Below are 19,684 nucleotides of genomic sequence, written 5' to 3'. Positions count from 1 at the left end.
ATTATCCTGCATATATTCCTATCCTCCAGTATCTGTTTCAGATGCTTGTATTATCTAATCATTCTAAACAAGGATAGAGGAAGCTCCAAAACTCTCTAAGTTACTCTTTTCTACAACTCTGTCAAGATTTTTATTGTTTTGTTTTGTTTTGATGTCTAATCCAACTCCTTTCTGGTTTCTAACAACCTACATGGAAGAGAAGATAACCTGCTGATGATGAATCCTATGTCAACCCTTCCACACGTTTAAAATTGCTTCTTCCTTTCTTTTAGGCTATATACACCCAGCTTCCTAACAGATGGGGGATTATTTATAAAAACTCTAATCATTTTTATATGCTCTTCTGATCCTTTTCTAAGTTTTCCACTTTACGTTTCAGTTGTGACTTAAAACTAAAGCTAAAGTGAACTTAAACTAAAGTAACAGGTTGACTAGGGCTGTTTAACAAAAAGCATAACTGATTCTTGTTCGTTCTCTTTGAAAAATTCATGGCAGTAAGAGAGTTATATTAATCTATTTTCTATCTATCGAGGAGAGCAGAAATATATTTTATAAAGTGATAAGGAGTTTTTATATATTGAGAAACAACCCAGTAGTAAATGAAACTTAATTTTTAAAGAATTTTTCTTTGCAAATATATTCTTCTTTATAACAGGCAGTGATAAACAATAATGGTTCAGCCCTAGATCATCATATCTAACAGCACATAGTAGATTTTCAATAAATATTTATTAAATGAATTTACCTTATCCAATAAAGTGTAAGAACAAATTTTTGTTGTTGTTGTGTTTTGTTTTTGTTTTTTGGGGGTTTTTTTTGCAGTACGCGGGCCTCTCACTGTTGTGGCCTCTCCTGCTGCGGAGCACAGGCTCCGGATCCGCAGGCTCAGAGGCCATGGCTCACGGGCCCAGCCACTCCGCAGCACGTGGGATCCTCCCGGACCGGGGCACGAACCCGTGTCCCCTGCATTGGCAGGCGGACTCTCAACCACTGCACCATCAGGGAAGCCCAAGAACAAATTTTAATTGTTTTATTGTTATAGATTTAAACCAAAGAAAGTAAAGTCTTGCTTGGTAAAACTTTCTTGAGTTAGTTTAATGATCACATAAAACTACTTTATGAGAATTATGTGAACATTTAATTAAATAAAAATAGGTCTTATTCCTGTTTTAGTTACCATGGGATTCTTTATTGACCAGCAGCAAGCCAATCCTCTTTTTTGCTCCTTAAATCCAAAGTGCCCATAGCCAACAGCCAAAAGGTCCTAAAAAACAGAAAAATTAAAAATAAGAGAAGACAGCATAAAAATATCAGCAAATGTATAAAGATGCATATTAATGAACTGTGTTAAAATAGTGATGACATTTCAATTGAGGTTAAAAAATACCAATATACCAACTATTTTCACTCTACATTTCCATCTTCATAAGCAAAATAATAGTAAAAATAACCACATTTTTAGGCTGAAGAATAAACACACAAAAAAAACAATTGCTGAAAAGCTATTTTACATATTGAGATGATCTTCAAAAATTGTATTATTGCATTATAGTGTCTTATGGGTTTTTAATAATGACCTAATAATTTCAAATGTAAAATAAAAGACATTTATTTTTAAAGGGAGGTGCCATGGACTGAATTGTGTCTCTTCCCTTAAAAGTGATATGCTGAAGTCCTAACACCTAATAACATATGATTATATTTGGAAATATGGCACTTAGGAGGTTATTAAGGTTAAATGAAGTCATAAGGGTGGAGTCCTAACCTGATAGGATTGGGTTCCTTACAAAAAGAGGAAGAGACACAAGAGCTCTTTCTCTCCACCATGCAAGGATACAGCCAAGCCAGGAAGAAAGCCTTCCCCAGCAACCAAATTCATCTGGCACCTTTATCCTGGGCTTCCCAGCCTCCAGAACCGTAAGAAATAAATTTCTGTTGTATAAGCCATCCAGTCTATGGTATTTTCTTATGGCAGCTCGAGCTGATTAATATAGCAGGTCATTTCCAGAAGTGCTTATACAGATGACCCTTGAACAACACAGGTTTGAACTGTGCAGGTCCACTTATACATGGATTCTTTTAAATAAATACATTGAAAATTTTTTAGAGATTTGAGATAATTTGAAAATTTTACAAACTGCATAACCTAGAAATATCAAAAAAATTAAGATTTGTCATGAATGCATAAAATATGTGTAGATAGTAGTCTATCCTCATATAGGCATAAGTGATATTCAATATAAAATTAATAATATGTGAGTTTTCTTACTGTTTTATAGCTTTGCTTTCAAAGAACTACATTACCATACAGTATGCCTCTCTCTCATAATTGGAGAAACTGCATATCAGCCTATCATCACAGGTAAGTAGGTTTTTTTTTTTAATGTAACAGTGTTTCCAATATTGTATTATGAATATGACTGTAATACTGTATGTCATAAAAACTTTATAATAATTCACTCATTAGTTTATAGGCTAGGCTATACTGAAGCAATCATATCAATTACACTAGGCTACCATTAAGCAATCATATTGCTGCTTCTTCATTATCAATGCATAAATCATTATACCTGTAAATAAATATGAATTTATTTTTCACATGATATTTTCATTTTTGATGTCTGGTGTTAGTAATACATGTAACATCAACAGTGTTTTGTATCATATAAAACAGTATTCATGCAGGTACTGACAGAGTATTCATCTGTTAAACAGATGACATAAGCTTAACAGTATTGATAAATACAGTACTATAAATGTATTTTCTCTGATGATTTCCTTAATAACATTTTCTTTTCTCTAGCTTACTTTATTGTAAGAATACAGTATATAATACATATCACACACAAGATATGTGTTAATTGACTATGTTATTGGCAAGGCTTCCAGTCAACTACTATAGGCATTAGTAGTTAAGTTTTGGGGGAGTCAAAAGTTATACTTGGATTTTCATTTGCACGGGGGGTTGGCATCCCAACCCCCTTGTTGTTCAAGATCAACTGTATAAGGATGTATGGACAAAAGTTTAATGATCGACCAAACCCTGCCTCTTCTCTGTAATCAGAAATATTACAAACACAGTCCTGCCACCACCTTACCTTCAAGCCAACATCATGTCTCCACAATTCCCTCTGCCTTAAAATACTCTTCACCACTATCCTTTTTATCTTGACATTGACAAACTCCTATTCATCTCTTCTAGACTCAGCATAGGCGTCACTTCCTCTAAGAAGCATTCACAAGCCTCTCTTATATGTTCCCACAGCATCATTTATTTTCTTTATTAAAGCACATAGGAAAGTATTATATGGTCAGTGTCTATGTGTGACTAAATTACTACTGTATCTCCAGCGCTTTAACAGAGTTCCTGGCACAGAGTTAATGTTCAATAAATATTTGTAGAATGAATTAATAAATATGATAGATGGCACCTGTCATATATTTTTTAGCTTCATTCAAAATTAATCTTATTCTCAATAGCAATAATAATGTTTAAATGCTAGTATATCCAGTTTCTTAAAATGATTCACCTGTACTTATTACATGGTTATTATTGAGTTATTAAATTTCACTTATCTACAAGATGTTCCCAAATAGTTTTATAAAGACAAATCCATACTAAAAGTATTCTATTTTATTCAAAAATAATATATATAATTTAAGAATTCTGTAATTTAGGTTTCAACAAAAATGATTTTTTTAGGTTTTTTTAGCATTAACTTTTTTATTGAGGTATAATTGACATACATTATATTAGTTTCATGTGTACAACATAATGATTCAATATTTGTATATATTGTGAAATGATCATCACAAAAAGTCTAGTTAATATGCATCACTATACATAGCTACAGAATTTTTTTCTTGTGATGAGAACTTTTAAGATCTACTGTCTTAGCAACTTTCAAATATGCAATGCAGTATTATTAACTATAGTCACCATGCTGCACATTACAGCATGACTTATTTATTTTATAACTGGAAGTTTGTACCTTTTGACTCCATTCACCCATTTAATAGCCATAACAACTATCATGTTTGTGCACAGTACCTTATAAGGTGTAGCAATAAAATAATAAGGCTAATTCTTAAAACATGGATAATACAAGACAATTTAAACAAATTAGTTTTGACCATTTTAAAAATACGCCAAATATTTATTCCAAAGGTAGTGCCACTACACAAAATATTTTTGAAATTACTAGTGGAGAATCATGTCTTCAGAATGAGTTTATAAACCACAGGAAAAAATAAGTCTCATTACTCTATAATCATCTGTTTTTGACAAGCAAACATACCATTCTCCCACTTGATGATTCATCTAATTCTCCTCAGGATGATTCTTAGCAGTGCAGTAGTTAAAAGCAAGAACTCTGGAGCCAGATGTCTGGGTTTGAATTCTGTTTCACTTACTGGTTATATAACTTTGGGCAAGTTATTTATCCTTTCTGTGCCTTAGTTTCCTCATCAACATAATGAGGAAAATAGTAGAGTTGTAATAATACAAGTAAAACATTTACAATAGTGCCTGGTACATAGTAGGTGCTGTTTAAGTATTTGCTGCTATTAGTAGTTATAGTATTTTAAGGAATCTCAAAATCATTTTGCACATGTTCAGGGTCACTGGATTAAGTATATACTTCCAAATATGACTACTTTAAAGAGAATACAAATTTGGGCACATGAGTTTGGTACCATGTTAAACTAAATAAATATATACTATCTTCTTGTTCACTTAATATCTCATGTGGATTCAGAGAATGCCATGTCCCAAGTACATCTCCTAAAATAAAAATGGTGACATTTTCATATTAAAGGAGAAAACCATCATTTTGTAACTGTTTGCATTTTCCCCTTTTAAAAACATAAACTTGTTTTTAGAGGAATTTTAAAACTAGGGGTTACGTCCATCTAAAGCCCTTGCCTAATAGCTGAGAAAAAAAAGTTTTCATTAATACTTGACAAGTGCCCTTAAATGCTAGAGACAGAATTACTAAAATGTTTGATAACTTACTGGATTTTTTTTATTCCAGGCAAGGCTGCTCACATTAAGGCCTTTGGTTAAGTCACAGGAAAAGGACCAAAGTCGTTCCAAATTGGCTGGTATTGTTGATTGTTCTGAACCCATTTCTATTTCTTCTTCCTCTTCCTTCTTAGCCTCTTCTTCTACCTCTTCAAGTTTTTCACCTACTAAAAAGTCTTCAGGTTCTTCAGGTTCTGGTTCTAAAATTAAGTCAAATCAAAAAGAAGATCATTGCGCTCTATACCTACAGGAATCTACCAAAGTCTCCAAAGGGCATCTCTATCTACCACTGACACTTCAGCCATCATTGGATCTGCTGGGTCATATGGCCCAAGGGACTGGGTACCCTGAATAGCTGCCTGAGCCTGTTGCAGAATCTTCTGTCATTCTAGGCCCCACTCAAAGCTATTGGTTTTTCAGACCACTTAGTAAATGGACCAGAGGACTCATCCAAATGAGGAATATGTTGCCTCTAAAATGCAAAGAGGTCCACTAGGCATTGTGTCTCTTTTTTTTTCGGTTGAAGGGGAACCAGATGCAACAATGTATCCTTCACCTTAGAAGGTATTTATCTTGACATATTCCATGCCACTGGACCCTTTGAAATTTCACTGAGGTGGAAGGTCCCTGAAATTTTGTCAGATTTATTTCTCACCCTCTGACATGCAAATGTCTTACCAGTTAAGTCTACTTCCTGTTCACTAGGTCCAATCAGCACAAAACCATCAATGTAATGGACCAGTGTGATGTTCTGCTGAAGGGAAAGCTCCCTGCAGACTAAATTATGACATGAAGCAGAACCGTGAAGGTGTACTGCTAACCTGACCAGCTGAAAGCAAATAGCTTCTGGTGGTTTTACCAACAGGTATTGAGGGAAAAAAACACATTTGTCTTATCAATAGCTACACACCAGGCACCATGAGATACGTTAATTTGCTCAGGCAGTGAAACCCTATCTGAAACAACAGCTGCAATTGGAGTCACCACGTGGTTAAGTTTACAATAATCCACTGTTTTTCTCTAGGATCCGTGTGTTTTCTATGTAAGCTAAACAGATGAGTTGAATGGTGAGAGTCAACAATTCCTGCATATTTCAGGTCCTTGGTGGTAGCATTAATCTCTGAAATCCCTCCAGAAAGGTGGTATTGCTATGATGTACTATTTTCATAGGTATAGGCAGCTCTAGTGGCTTCCACTTCGCCTTTTCCTCCCATATTAGCCCTCACTCCACAGGTCAAGAATCACATGTGGGGATTCTGCCAGTTTCTGAATATTTCTATTTCTATTTCTGGAACAGGGGAAATAACCACAGGATGATTCAGTGGACCCACTGTGAGATGAACCTGATCTAAAATTCTGTAGATCACCTGACTTTTACAAGTCCTTACTCTGACTTGTAGACTCCAGTGATGTTTTGGGTCTCCCAGAGCTAGTGTGAACTCAGAGCCACTGTTCAGTAATCCCTGAAATTTCTGATTATTTCCTTATCCGCAATGCACAGTCACCCTTGTAAAAGGCTACAGATCCCTATGGGGAAAGCTGGGATAAATATTAACAGTATACATTCTTGGCAGTGTAGCGTGATACATTCTCAAAGGGACCCAGTCTCCCCTTCATTCAAGAAGTTCTGGTTCTATAAACTGGCTCAAGAATAGGAATAGGTTAAGGGGCTGTGACTTTGTTTTTTAGTGTTTCAAGTTAGAAACACTTGACCTAGAACTCTACTGCTTACACAGATTAAGAATTTACAAGAAGTCTGTCTGTTATGGGCTGAATCATTTCTCCCCAAAATTCATATATTGAAGTCCTAAGAATGTAGTACCTCAGAATGTAATAGTATTTTGAGACAAGGGCTTTAAAGAGGTGATTAAGGTAAAATTAGGCTATTAGTGTGGGTCCCAACCCAATATGATTGGTATCCTTATAAGAAGAGGAAATTTAGACACATCAAGAGAGACAAGGGATGCACACACACACAGAGAAAAGACCATGTAAAGAGGCAGCAAGAGGGTGGCCATCTGCAAGCCAAGGAGAGAGGCCTCAGAGGAAACCAATGTTGCTGGCACCTGGATCTTGGACTTCCTGCCCCCAGAACTGTGAGGAAGTAAATTTCTATTGTTTAAGCCACTCAGTTTGTGGTATTTTGTTATGGCAGTCCTAGCAAACTAATACACCACCTACCGATTTCTCTTCTAAGGACATCATAATCAACTAGCCAGTGCCCTGGGTCTCTGCAAGTCAGACTAATCTCATTACTGCCTTGTCCCCATTATGGTAACCACGCCTACATTTCCTCTGGCAATTAAATGCTGCCCTTTAGCCCCCTCACCTTCAGGATCCAATTACCCTTATTGTATTTAAGGCCCCAGTTCAGAGGCAGCAGCTCTCACTATAAATTCTGACCTACAGAAGAGTGACCACAGAGCTCTTCAAGGATGTTGGGGCTCTCCCTCACAAGTTTATTTCTCACAATTGTGATGAAAGGTATGTTATCTGGACCCTCCTGGAGTGACCAGGCAGGTCATCATGATAAGTCCGCTCTAACGTTAGAAAGTCCCTATGCCTTTGGATACCTTTCTTTAGAGTATACCAAGACAGTTCTGATACTTCAGCTCCACTTAGTAAAGGCCACATTTTGGTCCATTATCAGCCAACCAAATAAAAAATTCTTAAAGCCATCTCTAATCCTTAAACTACAACACTGTACCCAGAATCTCCGCTCAGTGGAACCATATTAACTTTGACCTGGTCTGACTTTATATTCCTTCCATCATTATCCTATACCCTTAATGCCCATTTCCACCTATATTCCTCAGATCTCTGCCTGCATAAATTAGCAAACTCAGCAATTGATTCTCCAAGAATTATAACAAACCAAAATATGTATGTACCTAACAACTTCAAAATACATGAAACAAATAAACAATCAAAACCAATAGCTCTGAAAGGAGACATAAATACACAATTATAATTGGAGATTTCAACACTCCTCTCTCAATAACTGGTAGAACAAGTAGGCAGAAAATCAGATGGCCTGAACATCACTATCAACCAACTTGACCTAACCAACATTAATAGAACATTCTATTCAAAAACACCAGAATATATGTTCTTCTCAAGTACCATAGCACATTCTTTAAGATGAACCATATTATGGACCATAAAACGACTTTAGACCACAATGGAATTAAATTAGAAATAAGAGAAAGATAGCTAGAAAATTCCAAAATATTTGTATATTAACACATTTATAACAACACATGGGTCAACGAAGTCTCAAGAGAAATTTTAAAATACATTTTAATGAACTGAAAATACAACATATCAAATCTTATGAGTTTCAGCTAAAGCACTGCTTAGAAAGCATATATGAGAAAAGAAAGAAAGTTAAATTTGTATCTCACATGTGATCCACCCATTCCACTCCTAGGTACTGACCCAAGAAAAATGAATGCAAATGCCCGTACAAAGACTTGTATACCAATATTTTTACCAACTTTATTTGTAATGGCCCCAGACTAGAAACAAATATAAATCAACAGGTGAAAGGATAAACATAGTATAGGATATTCATACAATGGAATACTAGTCAGTAATAAAAAAGAGTGAACAATTGATACATGCAACCACATGAGTGAATCTGAAATAATAATTTTGTTTTTAATAATTTTGCTGAGGAAAAGAAGCTAGATAAAAAAGAGTACATAATGTACATTTATATAAAATTCTAGAAAATGCAAACAACTAATCTATATAAGGATATAAAGCAAATCAGTGGCTTCTTAAGGATAGGAGAGGGGCAAAGAGGAATAAGAAGGAAGGATTATAAAAGACATGAAAAAAACATTTGAGATATACATATATATCATTATATATAATTGTATATATTCATTGATTGTGGTGATATATCAAAGCTTTTGAATTGTATGCCTTAAGCATTGGCAGTTTATTGTCACTTATACTTCAATAAAGCTGTTAAAAAATAACAGTGGTATATCACTCTTTAAATGAATCCCAGATAATATAAATACCACAGCATTTTTTAATTGTGAAAAAAATTACAATCATTGACATGCATAGGTTTTAGCCGTACAGTTTGATGAGTTTTGATAAATATACACACTGATGTAACCAACAATCCAATCAAGATGCAGAATATATCCATCAACCAAAAAAGTTTCCTCATGCTACTTTCCAGTCAAACCTAATCTACCATAGGCAGGCACTGGTTTAATTTCTAAAACCTTGGAGTAGTTTTGTTGGTTATAGCATATCATGAAAATGGGCCCATTGGTATGCATTCTTTTGTGTCTGAATTCTTTCACTTAACAATGTTTTTGAAATCCATCAAGGTTATTATGTATATAAGTAGTGCACTCAGTTTTACTGCTAAGTAGTGCTCCAGCATTTGTTTAAGCATTGACCTACTGAAGGATACCTGGGCTTTTTCCAGTTTGGGGTTATTATGAATAAAGCTATAATGAGCATTCTTATATAAGTCTTTTTTGTGGACATATTTTTTTCTCTTGGGTAAATACCCAGGAAAAGGATTATTGGGTCATTGGATGGATCTGTGTTTAACATTTTAAGGAACTTCCTAGCAGACATCTGGGTTGTACAATTTTATACTCACACAGCAATATATGAAAAACCCAAGCTGCTCCATGTTTTTGCTAACACTTGGTTTTGCCAGTCTTTTTAATTTCAGCCATTCCGGCTAGTGTATTGATTTTAACTTGTATTTCCTTGATGACTATGTTTAGTACATTTTCAGGTGTCTATTTGTTGGGTGAAGTTCCTGTTCAAACCTTTTGTCTAATTTTTTTAACATCTTTATTAGAGTATAATTGCTTTACAATCTTTTGTCTGTTTTTTCATTAGTCTGTTTATCTTCTTTTTACTGGGCTGTAAATAAATGTCCATTACATATTCAAAGCTTAAGTCTTTAGTCAGATGCATGTATTGTAAACATATTTTTCTAGTCTGTTGCCTTGCATTTTTTTCCTATCAGTGTTATTCAAAGAGCAGGTGTTTTAACTTGCAAAAGTCTTATTTTTTTTCCTTTATGCCTTGGGATTTTTGTGTATTAAGTATCTTTTCTTACGCTAAGATCACAAATAATTTTTCTTATATCTTCTTCTAGAACTTCATAGTTTTAATTTTTACATTTAAATCTATGGCCCATTCTGAGTTAATTTATACATATGAGGTGACAGTTGATCTTCATTTTTCTGCCCCTATGGATATCCAATTGTTTCAGCACCATTTTTAAAAGATCAGCCTTCCTCTATTGAATCACCTTGGCATGTTTGTTAAAAATCAATTGACCATATAGGTCTGTGTTTATTTCTGTACTCACTACTCTGTTTCAATCATCTATATGTCTATCCTTAGACAAATACCACACCGCCTTGATTACTGCAGCTTTGTAGTCACTTGTAATCTGGTGGGGTAAGTCCTTCAACTTTATTCTTCTGTTTCAAAGTTGACTTAGTTATTCTAGGTCCTTTGCTTTGCCATATAAAATATAGAGTTATATTGTCAATTAATTATCTTTAAAGAAATTTAAAATGGTGAGAAATGTCTCTTACTTTTACTCACATTTTCAAATTCTAGCATTCTCCATTTCTTTGTTTAGATTCTGGTTTCTATTATTATTTTCCATCAGTCTGAAGAATTTCCTTTAATATTTTTTACAGTACTGGTCTGCTAGCAATGAATTCTCTCAGTTTTTGTTTGTCTGAACATGTTTTTATTTCACCTTGATTTTTGAAGGATATTTTCTCTACATATAGAATTTTTTAGCACAGTAAAAATGTCATTGCACTGGCTTCTGGCTTCTGTTAAGAAATAAGGGCATTATTAGCTTTCTTCCCTAAATGTAACATGTTTTTTCTGGCAACTTTTAAAGGTTCTTTTTTTTGATATATTACTTATAATGTGCCTCAATGTGGTTTTCATTGTGTTTATCTTGCTTGGGTTTCATTGAGCTTCTTATAATTGTTGGTTTAAAGATTTTTTTCAAGTATGGAAAATTTCTAGCTACTCTTTCTTCAAATATTTTTCTGCTTTCCCTCTCCTTTATTCTAGTACTACAATTCCAATTACATGCATATTAAATCACATGATCTTGTGACACAGGTCACTGAGGCTCTTATTTTTTTTTTTTTGGCCTTGTTTATCTCTGTACTCCAGTTTGGAATGTTCCTCTTGCTTGTCTTTGAGTTCACTGATCTTCTTCAGTTTTTAGTATTCTGTTAAACCCAAACAGCAAATTTTTCATTTCATGTATTATGTATTTCAGCTCTAGAAGTTCTGTTTGGTCCTATATGTAGCTTTCATTACTTTCCTCATTGTATTCTTATTTTCTTTAAATCCTTAAGCATATTTTTATAGCTTTTTCTTTAATAAACTTTATTTTTTTAGAGTAGTTTTAGGTACACAGCAAAAATGAACTCAAAGTGCAGAGTTCCCAAATACTCACACACAGATATATGCACAGCCTCTTCCAGATCAACATCCTGCACCACTAGTACATTTGTTACAATCAGTGAACCCATACTGACAAATCCTTATCCCCCAAAGTCCATAGTTTACATTAGGATTCACTCTTGGTGTTGTACATTCTATGGGTTTGGATGAGTGTACAATGACATGTACCCACCATTATGTATCATGCAGAATAGTTTCATCACTCTAAAAATCTTATGTGCTCTGCTTATTCATTTCTCCCAACCCTCTAATCCCTGGAAACGCCTGATTTTTTTACTGTCTCCGTACTTTTTCCCTTTCCAGAATGTCATACAGCTGTAATCAGAGCATGTAGCCTTTTCAGATTGGCTTCTTTCACTTAGTAACATGCATTTAGGTTTTCTCCATGTCTGTTCATGGCTCGATAAGTAATTTCTTTTTAGTGCTGAATAATATTCTATTGTCTGGATATACTGCAATTTATTCATCCATTCACCTACTGAAGAACATTTGTTTGCCTTCAAGTTTGGGCTATTATGAATAAAGCTGCTATAAACATCTGCATGCAGATTTCTGTGTGGATATAATTATTCAACTCCTTTGGGTAAATACCAAGGAGTGCAGTTATGGACCATATGGTTACAGCATGTTTAGTTTTGTAAGAAACTGCCAAACTATCTTCCAAAGTGGACGAACTATTGTGCATTCCCACCAACACTGAATGAGAATACTTGTTGCTCCACATCTTTGCTAGCATTTGGTAGTATCAATGTTTTGGATTTTAGCTATTCAATAGTTTTGTGGTGGTATCTCATTGATGTTTTAATTGGAAGTTCCTTAATATATAATGTTGAGTATCTTCTTACATGCTTATTTGCCCTCTATATATCTCTTTGGTGAGGTATCTGTTAGGTCTTTTGACCATTTTTAAAAATTATGTTGTTTGTTTCCTTATTGTTGAGTTTTAAGAGATATTTTTATATATTGGATGAGTCCTTTACCAGATATGTCTTTTGCAAATATTTTCTCCAGTCTGTGACTTGACTTCTCATTCTATTGACAATGTCTTTCATAGGGCATAAGTTTTTTTGTGTTTTTTTAAATTAGTTTTTATTGAAGTATAGTTGCTGTACAATATTATATAAGTATGTACAATATAGTGATTCATAATTTTTAAAGATTATACTCCATTTACAGTAATTATAAAAATTGGCTATATTCCATGTGTTGTACAATATATTCTTGTAGCTTATCCTATACCTAATAGTTTGTATCTCTTAATCCCCTACACGGCCCCTCCTACGTTCCCTCTCCTCACTGGTAGCCACTAGTTTGTTCTCTATATCTATAAGTTTGCTTCTTCTTTTGTTAGATTCACTAGTTTTTTGTATTTTTAGATTCCACATATAAGTGATACACAGTACATGTCTTTCTCTGTCTGACTTATTTCACTTAGCATAATGCCCTCCAAATCCATCCATTTTGCTGCAAATGGCAAATTTTCATTTCTATTTTTGGCTGAGTAGTATTCCATTGTATATATATACCATATTTTCTTTATCCGTTTATCTGTTGATGGACACTTAGGTTGGTTCCATATCTTGGCAATTGTAAATAATGCTGCTATGAACATTGGGGTACATGTACATTTTAGAATTAGTGTTTTTGGTTTTTTTGGCTATATATCCAGGAGTGAAATTTCTGGGTCATACAGTATCAATATGGTATAACTTTTTTTTTTTAATATGGTATAACTTTTTAATTGCAATGAAGTCTGGCTTATCAATTATTTCTTTCAATAGATCATGCCTTTGATGTTAAATCTAAAAAGTCATCATCATACCCAATATCCTCTAGATTTTCTCCTGTGTTGTCTTCTATGAGTTTTATAGTTCTGCATCTTACATTGAGGTTTGTGATCCATTTTGAGTTAATTTTTCTGAAAACTGTAAGGTCTGTATCTACATTCTTTATTTTTCCCATAAATATTCAGTTGTTCCAGTACCATTTGTTGAAAAGACTATCTTTTCTTTCCATTGTATTGCCTTTCCTCTTTGGTCAAAGATCAGTTGGCTATACTTATGTGTATCTATTCCGGGCTTTCTGTTCTGTTCCATTGATCTGTGTGTCTATTCTTTCACCAATACCACACTGTCTTAACTACTGTACCTTTATGGTAATTCTTGAAGTCAGGTAATTCCAGTCCTCCAACTTTGTTCTTCTCCTTCAATATTGTGTTAGCTATTCTGGGTACAATAGTTTTTTAAAATTCCTTGTCTCGAGTTAGTGTCTCCCTACAATTAGGGCACCTGCTGGCCACTGGTGGGGAACCCTGACACCCAAGGAGATGGGAAGAACCCCCAAGTGAACCGGATCTTCGTTCACTAGCTGGGGGTTCGGCCGGCTCTGCAGCGGGAGCTCCGAGTCTGAACCACTGGACTAACAGAGAACCTCAGACCCCAGGGAATATTCACTGGAGTGAGGTCTCACAGAGGTCCTCATCTCAGCACCAAGACCCAGTTCTACCCAACAGCCTACAAACTCCAGAGTTGGAAGCCTCAGGCCAAATAACCAGTAAGACAGGAACACAATCCTACTCATTAAAAAAAAAAAAAAAAAATGAGATGGCAGAAAATTATGTCACAGATGAAGCAGCAAGGTAAAAACCTACAAGACCAAAAACTTGAAGAGGAAATAGGCACTCTACCTGAAAAAGAATTCAGAGTAATGACAGTAAAAATGATCCAGAATCTCGGGAAAAAAATGGAGGCACAGATTGAGAAAATACAAGAAACGTTTCACAAAGATCTAGGAGAACTAAAGAACAAACAAACAGAGATGAACAACACAGTAACTGAAATGAAAAATACACTAGAGGGAATCAATAACAGAATAACTGAGGCAGAAGAACGAATAAGTGAGCTGGAAGACAAAATGGTGGAAATAACTGCGGAGGAGCAGAATAATGAAAAGAGAATGAAAAGAATTGAAGGCAATCTCAGAGACCACTGGGACAACACTAAACACACCAACATTCGAACTATATGGGTCCCAGAAGAAGAAGAGAAAAAGAAAGGGACTGAGAAAATATTTGAAGACATTATAGTGGAAAACTTCCCTAACATGGGAAAGGAAACAGTCACCCAAGTCCAGGAGTGCAGAGAGTCCCACACAGGATAAACCCTAGGAGAAACACACCAAGGCACATATTAATCAAACTAACAAAAATTAAACACACAAAAAAATATTAAAAGCATCAAGGGAAAACCAAAAAATAACATACAAAGGAATGCCAATAAGATTAGCAGCTGATTTTTCGGCAGAAACTCTGAAGGTCAGAAGGGAGTGGCAGGATATACTTAAAGTGATAAAAGAGAAAAACCTACAACCAAGATTACTCTATCCAGCAAGGATCTCATTCAGATACGACAGAGAAATTAAAAGATTTTCAGACAATTGAAAGCTAAGAGAGTTCAGCACCACCAAAACAGTTTTACAACAAATGCTAAAGAAACTTCTCTAGGCGGGAAATACAAGAAAAGAAAAAGACGCACAAAAACAAACCCAAAACAATTAAGAAAACTGTAATAGGAACACACATATCAATAATAACCTTGAATGTAAATGGATTAAATGCCCAAAGAAAAGACACAGACTGGCTGAATGCATATAAAAACAAGACCCATCTATATGCTGTCTACAAGAGACCCACTTCAGACCTATGGACACATACACACTGAAAGTGAAGGGATGGAAAAAGATATTCCATGCAACTGGAAATCAAAAGAAAGCTGGAGTAGCAATATTCGTATCAGATAAAATAGACTTTAAAATAATGAATGTTACAAGAGATAAGGAGGGACACTACATAATGATCAAAGGATCAATCCAAGAAGAAGATATAACAATTATAAATGCTTATGCACCCAACATAGGAGCACTTCAATACGTAAGGCAAATGCTAACAACCATGAAAGGAGAAATCAACAGTAACACAATAATAGTAAGGGACTTTAACACCCCACTTACACCAATGGACAGATCATCCAAAATGAAAATAAATAAGGAAACACAGCTTTAAATGATACATTAAACAAGATGGACTTAATTGATATTTATAGGACATTCCATCCCAAAACAGCAGAATACACTTTCTTCTCAAGGGTTCATGGAACATTCTCCAGGATAGATCACACCTTGGGTCACAAATCAAGCCTTGGTAAATTTAAGAAAACTGAAATCATATCAAGCATCTTTTCTGACCACAACACTATGAGATTGGAAATAAATTACAGGAAAAAACTGTAAAAAACACAAATACATGGAGGCTAAAGAATACGTTACTAAATAACCAAGAGATTGCTGAAGGCCTCAAAGACGAAATTAAAAAATACCTAGAAACACATGATAATGATATGCAATGACCCAAAACCTATGGGATGCAGCAAAAGCAGTTCTAAGAGGAAAGTTTATAGCAATACAATCCTACCTCAAGAAACAAGAAAAACTACAAATAAACAATCTAACCTTAAACCTAAAGCAACTAGAGAAAGAAGAACAAACAAATCCTAAAGTTAGTAGAAGGAAAGAGATCATAAAGATCAGAGCAGAAATAAATGAAATAGAAATGAAGAAAACAATAGCAAAGATCAATAAAACTAAAAAATGGTTCTTTGAGAAGATAAACAAAATTAATAAACCCTTAGCCAGACTACTCAAGAAAAAAAGGGAGAGGACACAAATCAATAAAATTAGAAATTATAAAGTAGAAATCACAAGTGACACTGCAGGCATACAAAGGATTATAAGAGACTACAACAGACAACTATATGCCAATAAAATGGACAACCATGCAGAAATGAACAAATTCTTGGAAAGGTACAATTTTCCAAGACTGAACCAGGAAGAATTAGAAAATATAAACAGATTGATCACACGTAATGAAATTGAAACCGTAATTAAAAATCTTTGACAAAAAAAAAGTCCAGGACCAGGTGGCCTTACAGAAGAATTCTATCAAACATCAAGAGAAGAGCAAACAGCAATCCTTCTCAAACTCTTCCAAAAAAAAGCAGAGGGAGAAACACTCCCAAATTCATTCTACAAAGCCACCATCACCCTGATACCAAAACCAGAAAAATATATCACAAAATAAAGAAAATTATAGACCAATATCACTGATGAACGTAGATGCAAAAATCCTCAACAAAATACTAGCAAACAGAATCCAACAGCACATTAAAAGGATCATACACCATGATCAAGTGGGATTTATCCCAGGGATGCAAGGATTCTTCAGTATACGCAAATCAATCAATGTGATACACTACATTAATAAATTAAGGAATAAAAACCATATGATCATCTCAATAGATGCAGAAAAAGCTGTTGACAAAATTCAACACCCATTTAGGATAAAAACTCTCCAGAAAATGGGCATAGAGGGGACCTACCTCACCATAATAAAGGCCATATATGACAAACCACAGCAAGCATCATACTCAATGGTGAAAAACTGAAAGCATTTCCACTAAGATAAGGAACAAGACAAGGATGCCCATTCCCGCCACTCTTATTCAACATAGTTTTGGAAGTCCTAGCCACAGCAATCAGAGAAGAAAAAGAAATAAAAGGAATATAAATTGGAAAAGAAGATATAAAACTTTCTCTGTGTGCTGATGACATGATACCATACATAAAAAATCCTAAAGATGCCACCAGAAAACTACTAGAACTAATCAATGAATTTGGTTAAGTAGCAGGATACAAAATTAATGCACAGAAATCTCTGGCATTCCTATATACCAACAACAAAAATCAGAAAGAGAAATTAAGGAAACACTCCCATTTACCACTGCAACAAAAAGAATAAAATACCTAGGAATAAACCTGCATAAGGAGGCAAAAGACTTGTACTCAGAAAACTATAAAACACTGATGAAAGAAATCAAAGATGACATAAACAGATGGAGGAACATACCACGTTCTTGGATTGGAAGAATCAACATTGTGAAAATGACTATACTACCCAAAGCAATCTACAGATTCAATGCAATCCCTATTTAACTTCCAATGGCATTCTTCACAGAATTAGAACAAAAAATTTTACAATTCATATGAAAACACAAAAGACCCCGAATAGCCAAAGCAGTCTTGAGAAAGAAAAGCAGAGCTGGAGGGATCAGGCACCCTGACTTCAAACTATACCACAAAGCTACAGTAATCAAGACAGTATGGTACTGGCACAAAAACAGAAATATATATCAATGGCACAGGATAGAATGCCCAGAGATAAACCAACGCACATATGGTCACCTAATTTACGACAATGGAGGCAAGAACATACAATGGAGAAAAGACAGCCTCTTCAATAAGTTGTGCTTGGAAAACTGGACAGCTACATGTAAAGGAATGAAATTAGAACACTACCTAATACCATACACAAAAATAAACTCCAAATGGATTAAAGACCTAAATGTAAGACAAGACACTATAAAACTCTTAGAGGAAAACATAGGAAAAACACTCTGACATAAATCACAGCAAGATCTTTTTTGACCTACCTTCTAGAGTAATGGAAATAAAAACAAATGGGACTTAATTAAACTTAAAATCTTTTGCACAGCAAAGGAAACCATAAACTAGACAAAAAGACAACCCTCAGAATGGGAGAAAATATTTGCAAATTAAACAACAGACAAAGGATTAATCTCCAAAATATACGAACAGCTCATGGAGCTCAATATCAAAAAAACAAACAACCCAGTTAAAAAATGGACAGCAGACCTAAATATACATTTCACCAAGGAAGACATACAGATGGCCAAAAGGCACATGAAAAGATGCTCAACATCACTAGTTATTAGAGAAATGCAAATCAAAAGTACAGTGAGGGGACTTCCCTGCTGCTGCAGTGGTTGGGAGTCTGCCTGCCAATGCAGGGGATACGGGTTCAAGCCCTGTTCTGGGAAGATCCCACATGCCACAGAGCAACTAAGTCCATGCACCACAGCTACTGAGCCTGCACTGCAGAACCCACGAGCCACAACTGCTGGGCCTGCATGCCACAACTGCTGAGGACCGCGTGCCTAGAGCCCGTGCTCCGCAACAAGAGAGGCCACCGCAATGAGAAGCCCATGCACTGCAACGAAGAGTAGCCCCCACTTGCCATGACCAGAGAGAGCCCGTGCACAACAACAAAGACCCAACGCAGCCAAAAATAAATAAATAAAAATTTTAAAAAACAACCAGAAAAAGCACTACAATGATGTATCACCTCATGCCAGTCAGAATGGCCATTATCAAAAAACCTAGAAACAATAAATGCTGGAAAGGGTGTGGTGAAAAGGGAACCCTCCTGCACTGTTGGTGGCAATGTAAATTGATAAAACCACTATGGAAAACAGTATGGAGGTTCCTTTAAAAACTAAAAATAGAACTACCATATGATCCAGCAATCCCACTACTGGGCATATACGCTGAGAAAACCATAATTCAAAAAGACATGTACCACAATGTTTACTGCAACACTATTTACAATAGCCAGGACATGGAACCAACCTAAATGTCCATCGACAGATAAATGGATAAAGAAGATGTAACACATATATACAATGGAATATTATTCAGCCATAAAAAGAAAGGAAATTGAGTTATTTGTAGTGAGGTGGATGGACCTAGAATCTGTCATACAGAGTGAAGTAAGCCAGAAAGAGAAAAACAAATACCATATGCTAATACATATATATGGCATCTAAAACAAAAAATGGTACTGATGAACCTAGCTGCAGGGCAGGAATAAAGACATAGACATAGAGAATGGACTTGAGGACACGGGGTAGGAGGGGGAAGCTGGGGTGATGTGAGAGTAGCATCAACATATATACACTACCGAATGTAAAATAGTTAGCTAGTGGGAAGCAGCAGCATAGCACAGGGAGAACAGCTCAGTGCTTTGTGATGACCTAGAGGGGTGGCATAGGGAGGCTCAAGAGGGATGGGATGTGGGGACAGGTGTATGCATATGTCTGATTCACTTTGTTGTATAACAGAAACTAACACAATATTGTGAAGCAATTATACTCCAAAAAAGATCTATTTTTAAAAAAAAAGTCCTTGTCTGCTTTCACACCATCTCAGTCATCTTTTCATCTGTTTCTATTAACTGATTTTTCTCAGTTATGGCTCACA

At 35.2% G+C, this 19,684-nt stretch overlaps 1 protein-coding gene across 1 annotated transcript in view; it reads right to left on the bottom strand.

The window, feature by feature from the left end:
* DNAI4 (dynein axonemal intermediate chain 4) overlaps positions 1 to 19,684 on the bottom strand; it is a 119,340-nt gene that overhangs the window by 24,597 nt on the left and 75,059 nt on the right. The window contains exons 9-10 of the mRNA XM_022581148.3: positions 5,015 to 5,223; positions 1,178 to 1,264 (exon numbers count right to left, since the gene is read on the bottom strand). Of these exons, the coding sequence (XP_022436856.2) occupies positions 1,178 to 1,264; positions 5,015 to 5,223 (296 nt within the window). The remainder of the gene's footprint in view (positions 1 to 1,177; positions 1,265 to 5,014; positions 5,224 to 19,684) is intronic.

This window comes from Delphinapterus leucas, chromosome 1 (assembly GCF_059928025.1).
Source record: "Delphinapterus leucas isolate spDelLeu-1000000601 "Yukka" chromosome 1, BTC_Dleu_Yukka2, whole genome shotgun sequence".
Lineage (NCBI taxonomy): Eukaryota > Metazoa > Chordata > Mammalia > Artiodactyla > Monodontidae > Delphinapterus > Delphinapterus leucas.
Note: the sequence above shows the minus strand (reverse complement) of the source record. Positions and strands in the feature narration are given on the sequence as shown.